This window comes from Chaetura pelagica, unplaced genomic scaffold (genome assembly GCF_000747805.2).
Source record: "Chaetura pelagica isolate M959 unplaced genomic scaffold, ChaPel_1.0 scaffold63, whole genome shotgun sequence".
Classification (NCBI taxonomy): Eukaryota; Metazoa; Chordata; class Aves; order Apodiformes; family Apodidae; genus Chaetura; species Chaetura pelagica.
This window is the reverse complement of record NW_009952896.1, coordinates 2,179,168-2,188,578: the sequence shown is the minus strand read 5'-3', so window position 1 is coordinate 2,188,578 and position 9,411 is coordinate 2,179,168. Positions and strand designations below refer to the sequence as shown.

The 9,411-nt window shown below is 34.7% G+C and overlaps 1 protein-coding gene across 1 annotated transcript in view; it reads left to right on the top strand.

The window, feature by feature from the left end:
- Positions 1 to 9,411, top strand: part of TMX3 (thioredoxin-related transmembrane protein 3) — a 30,805-nt gene that overhangs the window by 4,629 nt on the left and 16,765 nt on the right. The window contains exons 3-7 of the mRNA XM_009995633.1: positions 1 to 29; positions 3,558 to 3,597; positions 4,764 to 4,887; positions 7,033 to 7,078; positions 8,493 to 8,573. The exon at positions 1 to 29 is cut by the window's left edge and continues 1 nt beyond it. Of these exons, the coding sequence (XP_009993935.1) occupies positions 1 to 29; positions 3,558 to 3,597; positions 4,764 to 4,887; positions 7,033 to 7,078; positions 8,493 to 8,573 (320 nt within the window). The remainder of the gene's footprint in view (positions 30 to 3,557; positions 3,598 to 4,763; positions 4,888 to 7,032; positions 7,079 to 8,492; positions 8,574 to 9,411) is intronic.

Here is a 9,411-nt window from a genome sequence, read left to right as displayed (position 1 = left end):
GCGGGTTTTGTGGTGGATCTGGACGAGTCGTAAGTATTGGGGTGTTTTTCTTTATTGCTGAAGTGTTGTGCGAGTGTTTGTGGGTAGGATGAGCCCAGGCTGACAGCTTTGTCCGGAGTCTGGTTGTCAGGAAAGCCACACTGGACACGTTTGTCTTTTTCTTAGCTGGAATGGCAAAAAGATCGTGGCCTGCATTAAGTAAATGCAGTTAATTCTTACCACAGGTATTGTTCTCAAAAGCATTCTCAGTGTTCCTTGCTCTTTCTTTAAGAGTGAATATATTGGTGGGCTCGTGCCTGGCCCAAATAAAAACGTTTAACCACGTTGTTCATCAGAGTTTGCTGCGTGGCTGCCACAGGAGTTGGGAGAGTGAATGGCAGTGCATTCATGCATGGCCAGAAACAAGAGAGGAGGAGGCCTGCAGGACTAGTGTACGGCTGCTTGAGGTGTCAGGTATATCCCGTGTGAAATGTGCTTTTATGGTGGATTGAGCCCTGAGACTGTAGAGGTGTTGAAATAGGTAATTGGTAACTTGATTGGACAGTGTCAGTGTTCGAGTACTGCCTTGCCTTCACAGTTTGATGGCTAATGTACTTGCTGTTCCTAATAAAAACTAATTTTCCAAAAATGAATTCATTTTTTTGTTGGATCAGCAGGTTGAGTTAAAGTTCTACAAAGTAGCACAATTATTAGAACTGAAATGAAATTGAAAGGTAGAAAACAGTAGCTGGCAGCGGAGAAGAAGGTGGCATTAGATGGCAGCTTTATGACAAACTTATTATTGAAACATGCCTCATATTTTCAAGGACTGAAGATAATGAGCCTAAGAGAATAAAATAGCGCGTGCCTGTGCTCCCGCATCACGTTCCCATATCATGTTTCCAGAAGTGTAGATTTAAATCTAATTACTGGTTTGGAGTGAAGACCCATAAATCTGTAGTAACTTTTTTTTAATAGCTGATAAGATGCTATTTTAGATACATTGGATTTTTCAACTAGAAAATATACGGATTACCTGGATTTGCAATTGTGAATAACAATTAAATGGTGGGTTATTCAGGACAGGTTTGTTTAGGATTTTTTCTTTCTTTTTAGCTTATTTGCATATAGTGAAAAAGATCTGGAAAACAGTTTTTAAAAAAATGGATGCAGTGACTGGTGAAAGCCTCAAGTTTTCAGTTTTGTAGAGATTTAAACATTTTCAAGTTTTTGCTGTTGGTGAGAACTTTGGCTTTTTTTTGAATTTTGGTAGTTGCAGACAGTGTCTGCTGGCACAAGGTCCCTTTCCCAAGCTGAAAGGATATAGAAAAATAACTAGCAGAGAAGAACTAGCAGAGGTACACATTAGCCAGCATCACTTGGCTGGGCTGTGGAAGGGATCCAGAATAAGAGCTATGGTTCCTATCAGCTGATCAAACTGCTGGCTACCTCAGATCAGTACTCATCTTGCAATATTTGCTGACTTGTTCCAGTGTGATAAAAGACGGAGATAAGTAATCTGTCTAGAAAAGGAAATTTATTTATGTCTGTGAGGATGCATTGGTGACTCAACCCACGATCAGAAGCTTCAAAAATGGTGCAAGAGGGGTGAGAAGGGAGGAACAGAAACAGCAGCTGGGTTCATTTAGGGCCCTGGGAACTCTGGCCTTGGTCTTCAATTTTGCTTCATACTGGTTTCTTTTGACAGTTAATCATTAACTGGGGTGCAACATGATCACGTAGTGTCGAATGTTGGGAAGATGTATGTATTTGAGACAAATAATTATGATTCAAGGGTATGCAACACCTATGTCATCTTTCCACCAGTGTCTTTGTGCCTGTGTCAACTGACAGAGGGAGATTGCGTAGGGCAGTTAAAAAGAATCTGAAATTTTTCACCTAGAAAAGTCACCTTCAGAAAATGTTTAAATACCCATTTGTACAGAGATTTCAATTTTTCTTCAAAAGTATCTAGAACTTCCTTAGTATTGTCTCATAATTTAGTCACTGACATTACCAAAATTAGAATGAGTTTAGATAGGTGTGCAGGTTGATTAAATAGGTGGTTGCAAATGAGAGGTACAACTTGAAATTTATTGTAGTAGAAACTACAATTTTTTTTATAATAGCCCAAAGTTATTAAATTCCATTGAAATGTTCTGCCTCCAGATGTTTCCTTTCTTTTCTCCTATTCCTCTCTGTCTTCTGGTTTTGTAAGATTTCAGTCTACCTTTCTCAGTGCTTTAATGCTATTAGCAATGTCCCTTAACAGTCATACTGTGGCAGGGAGAGGAAAACATTTCATTGTAAATTCTTCCTTTATAAACCAAAGGTGATATTCTGAATTGAAGCATGGCCCAGGATCTGATGATTCAGTAGCTGTTTTCTGCCTCTTGCATCATAATCAATTGGGAGTCAGCTGGTACTTCATTAGAGTTCTCAAGAGATGCTAGACTTAACTAGTTACTATATTAGTTCTGTAGCACTCGAGGGTGGTGAAGTAAATTTTTAGTAAGTTGGTAGACTAAGCAAAAATGCTGCTCTGATGTAGCAGTTTTATGTTAGTTGCTGCAAATACCTTTTCTGCTGTACGAGCATTGCAACCTTGGTATGCCATCAATAGAAAAGGGTTGAATTTACCAGTGAAATGCTGCAGTTTGACATTTCCAACAGTCAGCACTATAATTAGATTATATTCATGATTCTGAGTTATTTCTTTCAAACAGGCCAGCATCAGTATTTCTTCAAGACTATTATGGACCATTAGAAATCTATTCAACTTTAAATAAAATATAATAAATGTTCTCTGATTCTCTGAATGTCATATAATGTATTTTGTAGCATGTGATATTTCTCCCAGTTTGACTTACTTTTGCAAAGCCTATATTTAAAAAAAATAAACCTTACATTAAAATGTAACTTATTTAATTATCAATGTGGCAATAGTTAAGAAATGTGATAATTTCTATGATCTTGTAGTGACAACAGTTCAGTGAAATGTGTAAACAACATTTCAAGAGTTAACTTTGATTCCTTATGTCCTGTTGTTCTTTTAGAGGTTTTAGCAGTTAGTGACAGATTTACACCTAATAAAGCTAGTAAGTTCCTTCAGATGTCATTTCTCTAGCATTAAGAGTATTCAGTAGTACCTGTGTATCTGTTTTTTGTCATTAGCTTGAACATTTTTTTCCGATAAGTTGGTTTCTTGTGTGCACCTTTCATAAACCAGGTACATCTATAGTAGAATGCTGAAGGAAGCTGAAATAAAATTGCTTTTCATGTTAGCATTGGAGATGATTTATTTAGTCTAGCTTCAGTAAAGCTAAGATTAACATTCTAAACCTGTGCTCTAAGTCCTTATTAGTTGATCTGTAAAAATGCAAGATTTTCTAAACAGTCAACAACAGTATTTAATATAACTAGAGCAGCCTACCTTGGTCTCATAAATTACATATTGTTATCAAATATCTTTAGTGTGTTTTCTGATTTTTGTTGCTGTTTTTTTTTGTTTGGTTGGGTGCCTTTCACTTACTTATTTTCAGATGTATCATATTGTTTTTGTTTTTTTCCCCTCCTAGGTTTAAAGAAAACCGTAAAGATGATATTTGGCTTGTAGATGTGAGTATATGAGAAAAACGGGAAGACCTGCTAGCAGAAATCAAACCACTAAGTGTAGAATGCTATACTCCTACACTCTGAAGTAGAACTGCTTTGTCATTTGGAAAATAGCTTATACATGATAATGAAAAATTACGTGACAGTCATTCTTCTGACAGGATGGATAAGTAATCTGTTTGTATTATTCAGGATGAACCAGGAATTAGACAGAGTAATGGATTCAGACAGGCTTCATCCTGTATTTTACAGTCCTTAAAAAAGGAAAGCAGATTACTGAACACAATACGTGTTAACAAGACTCTGTTCTGAGTTTTTATTGTTCCATTCTCTAGTTTTACCAGCTAAAATTGTTTTCTAGACACTCGGGACTACAACATCAAATATATGAGAGGCTACTTTTACTTTTCCAACATATTTGGAAAGATTTAGTCCCTCTTATTTCAGAGGAAAGGAGTTATTAAAAAGACTGCACTTGCTTGGGAATGAGAAAATTCTTTTTAGGTCACCCAAATATGATATGTAATTCCTAAATTGTATAATTTATGAGTGGGGAAAACAGTATATGTTGATTCAAAGTAGATCAGTAATGTATAGGAAAACAGAATCCAACTTTTTCAAGTTCTGATCTGATCTTGTTATGGCAAAACATTGATATCTTCCATATTAATTTCACTGAGGTGTTGCAGCAAGACATAGGCAGAAAGATTAAGTCTTTCAGCTGTGTTTGGCCCTGAGAAAATGGCATCAATTTCACTGTATGCTTGTATAAAAGCAGTTGCAGAAAAACTGAAATCCAGAGGCCAGCTTGAGGTAGTATACATACATAGATATATTCTTGGGAGAATTATTTTTGGAAATAGTCAGAAAGATATTTTTAAAAAAATGTTATCACACAGACTATTTTTAAGTAAGTTATCATATAATAGTACAGCAAATGAATGCATTCTTTTAAAACTTGTACTTTCATAGTAAGAGTATCACCAAAACATAAAAGCTCTTTGTCATTCTGGCTTTGGAACTAACTTGAAGTTACACCACTGCTGCGAAATAAGCTTCACTAATTTATTTGAGGGTTAATTATATAATCAGCTTCTCTCAATTATTTTTCTTCATTAACTTCTCTCTTTTAAAAAAAAATAAAAAAATCAAATGTATTTGCTTCTCAGTTTTATGCACCTTGGTGTGGCCACTGCAAGAAACTGGAACCTGTGTGGAATGAAGTGGGTATCGAAATGAAAAACATGGGCTCTCCAGTAAAAGTTGGGAAGATGGATGCAACTTCCTTTTCTAGTAAGTATGGTTGTGAGTAATTTTATGGCAGCCTCTGCTTTGAAATTGTTTTTAAGTTTTTTTCTTTGTCATTCTTCTGTGTCACAGCAAATGTATGCAGGCAGTCATTGGAGAACTAAAACTGACAACAGGCTGAAGTATGTGGGTTTAATCACACTTGTTTCTGCTTATGTAGGGAATTCTTCCTGACAAGCATCTTTATGTGGTGCATCTCTTGGTAGCATGCAGTTTTAGGTTCCTTGTATTCGTGTTGGACAAGTAATAAGTCCTTAAGATGTTATACCAAAAGACTACTGAAATCACTGAAGTTAGCACATTAGTGTTGATCGAATTGTCCTAGGGATTTTCTGTAAATGTCTTATTGAAGAACCAATTTCATTTATATTAATGCTTTCATTTTTTATGATGCTTTTCATATGTACTCAACTTTTCAAACAAAACTAAAACTTTAGATATTCGTTTGGCCAGACATGAGACGTTTGTTGCATGCATAATAGTATTTTAATAGTATTTTCTTAGTTTTAGCATCCTTGTTTATTGTCATTTTGCCTGTGTTCAAATAGGAAGATATTGAAGAGGGAAGGCATAGGGACCAGTGGGGCCCAGGTGATGCCTGTATGTGGTATAACTCTTTTAGTGTATGTTTTTAGTTAATACTGTTTAAAACTGGTTATTCAGGATTGTAGTATTTGTATAAAAATTAAGCCGAATACTGCTGCAGTGATATTCCAGTTTTTTCTGTGCTTACATAGGGCAGTTTCGTCTTTTGAGATAAAAATTATTTATCTCACAAACACTAGTTTACTATATGTTGTTTTTCCTGTAAAACCACATAAATTTGACCTCATGTTTCAGCTTAAAGATACTTGCTAAAGAAAAATAAGTCTGGAGAATTGAAAGTTTCGATGATGCTGAGAGGATTTAGTTATCTTCATTGCTGGGATGTTTGAAAAAATATGTTAAAAAAATACTTGACTGCTCAAGAGCTGTACAAGGAGAAATTAACTGCTCGTGTGTTTGAACATTGTAATACACATTTTAATGCATTCTAGTTCTATGCAGTACAGCTATGAGAGAAAAGGATCAGAATCAAATTGATCCTAGTATGCATATATCTCAGATCAGTCTCCTTTGACTAAGATGTCAGTAGGTGAGCTGCTAGTTTTATTCAGTTAGGGTTTTAATCCAGGCAAACAAGCTTAAGGTCACAACTGCTAATTGGAGCCCTTCACTCAAGTTCTTCCACATTTGGTGTTCTGGCATGTGGTGACTAGCCTAAGAATGTTTGTGGTAAAGGTATTGAATCTTGGTGCATTTTGCATGCAGGCATTGTTTTTTGCCAGGAAATTGCACAAGCACTGTCAGAATTTTAGGCTTATTTTAGCCACTTTTGAAGACTACTTAGTTCAGCTTTTGAAAAACACTGAATTGACTTAAAAATGTAGTTTAAGGTGGCAGTTTTTATCTTCAGAGATGGAAGGGTGGTTACAAGTTATATGTCTTTAATTGATGGGAGCAAGATGCAAGGTTGTAAATGAGTGTGAGTTGGAGGGAAAATTCTGCAATTGCCTTACTATTTACTGCTTTAGTAAGCAGCAGATAAGTTACTGCTTAGAAGGTGTCTCTTTCTGGGGAAGTTCATGACTGTAAACATTTACCTTTGTAGAATATGCTTTAAAAACTGACTTTTGTAACTGCTACAGTGTGATACTGCACTTTTGTTGTCACTGATTGCTGTAGCATATGAGTAGTTAATTGTGTTTTATGTTTCTTTTAACCATTAGTATTTACAACTGTGCATCCATGATGCTTATTTTTTGCCTCTGATATTTTCAGCCAATTGTATATGCATATTACAAACAGACCAAGCATATCAATTTAGAGGATTATCATGCCATTTGGCTTGTGGCATATGAATTGGGAGCCTGTGCTGGGAAACCCAGTACCTTTGAAAGAGGTTCAAAATTTAATGATGTAGCTTCATAACAGCAGCTTCTTTGAAAGCAAGTAAAATAATTCCAACTGAACTAAGTGTTAGGTGTTTCTTTTATATAAGTGTGGCTTGAATAGTAAACTATGTTCAAAGATTGAAGTAGGAGAGCTAGAAAGCCTTGATTCATTTTGGCATTAACATATTTCTTCCAGGTATTGCATCTGAATTTGGAGTGCGAGGCTATCCAACAATTAAGCTGTAAGTTGATGCTTCCCATTGAATTTCTAACAGCTCTAAAAGTTCCTCTCTGCTTAAAAATCCCAAATAAAACAGCCACAAAAAAGCACCAAACAAAACCAAACAACCAGAAATATTACCCCAGATAATTTTGGCATTATCTTTGATTTCTACTGGACCATTTTGCTTTGAAAGTCAGTAATATTAAGCTTTTTATTTAGAAACGACTCTTAAAGGCAGGTTGGCAAATTTAAAATTAATTTAACTGCTTTTTTTTTATATACAACCTAGTAATAAGTATATGTATATAAAGATATATTTCAAATATATATGTATGTATTGTTATTTAAAGGATTTTCATGCAGTGTACCTGGAAGTCTTAAGGACAACAGTGGTTACTGTATAGGGTGAAGCATGAGAGCAGTTGTTTGGCAAGAGAAGTATATGTAGATTTTTTTCTTCACGTAATTAAAAAAAAAAATAATCAGGGGGCAACTTTTATAGTAAAATACCAGTCCATAATGATGTTATTTGTACTTGCTTATAACTCTTACAGTATAGAGTGCAGTGCGAAGTCATGTTAAATAAAAAATTAGTAAGGTTGAGTACTTTTTACTATGAACATACTGGGTTTGTTAGAAGGTCATTGTTTCAGGAAATAGTATTCATAATATAATAGGTAATAGATCTGGTCAAGTTAATTTTCTCAAAAAAGTGGCAGAGTTGTTTAGTTTAATAATTTATAAGGATTAAAAATTTTATTGTCCTTCAGAGGCATATAAAATTTGGTTTATGATTGTTTTTTTCTGTGAATTTTTAAAATCTAAATGGATTCAAAGAAAGATACTTGAATAGTCTTATAATGCAAGCACATTGCATCCCTTGCCAGCAGAGCACAGTAAACTTACCAACGCTTACAGAAGCTTAATTTTGTAAAATTCAGAAGGTTTTGCATGGCGTTTGATACTTTTGAATTATAAAACAAAAAATTAAGAAGCTGATACGTTTGTCTTTAACAAGGACTAATCCCTAAGTGGTGTAAATGCAGAATGTTTGGAGTTTGGTTTGGCTCTGTGTGCAGTTTTTTTCTGTGGTCAGAAGCAAATGTTCCAAATGACCTGTGTGTTAACAAAGTAGGTGATGGGTACACACTAAAAAAAAACAACACCAAAAACATGTAGAAGAATCTTAATGTTAAAAATGAGTAAATCACATATTGTATTAAAAACGTTTTTACTCCATAACTGCATTGTATTGCATTAAGTTTTATGTTTTGCTGACCACTTCTTTTCTTTGACTATTTGAAAAATTATCTTGCTTATTGCTTGCTAAAAGGTGACTGTAATAAACATGTGAAGATTAAGTAATTCTGCATGTGCAGATATAGTTTAGTTGTTTTCAATTATGTTATTTCTTTTCTTTCTTATTTGTCTAGCTTAAAAGGAGACTTGGCATACAACTATAGAGGACCTAGAACAAAAGATGATATAATTGAATTTGCTAATAGAGTGGCAGGGTAAGTCTAATCTTCTTTGAGACTGGTTCTGATGGCTTCTGTAGTATTTTGAGGTGGGCCAAAAATTAAATCTGTTTAAAAAGGAACAAGGCATGGACATAAAGTTAAAAAAATGTATGTATTAGACATGTGGTTGAATGTGAGACTGGTGGTGAGTGGTAAGTAAGGACTGGCTAGTCACAATCTGTTCTTCACTGTGAAAGAACAAAGGTCTTTTCCAAGTAGTAGAAACTTATTAACAAATGAAACTTGTGGAAGCTGAAAACAATAATACTGACCTGAATGTTTGCTGCTAGATAGACATTATTTCTAAGGCAGAATCTGTTTAAAACTCCCAAGTTATTTTTAAAATATCAGTTTAATATATGCTTATACACCTGAAAATCGCAGCAATTAGCAGCATAAGGGAATAACTCTTACAGAATTGTTCGTAATAATTTCTGTTGGCTTTGTTTTTCTGGCTGAAAGTGGCCTATGGCATCAAAATGTTATAGACAGTAACTTTGGAGAGAAAAAAGAATTAGATTTTTTTTTTTCTTCGTTCTTAAGTATAATTAAGAAGCATTCATATGGGTACATATTATTAATTATTGTTCAGAATTCTGTTCTTTAGGGATATCAGGGAGCTCTAATAGTTTACCAGAATTTTGTAATATTATCTGTTTATAAGATTGCATTTACTAACTGCTATGCTTATGTTGAGAAGGTATCGCTCAAATGGTTGAGGCCTTATTGTGGCCTTTCATGGTGTAAAGAGGCTTTATAAAAAGGCTGAGATAGACTTTTATCAGGGTCTCTACTGACAGGTAAAGAGGCAACGGTTTTAAACTGAAAGAGT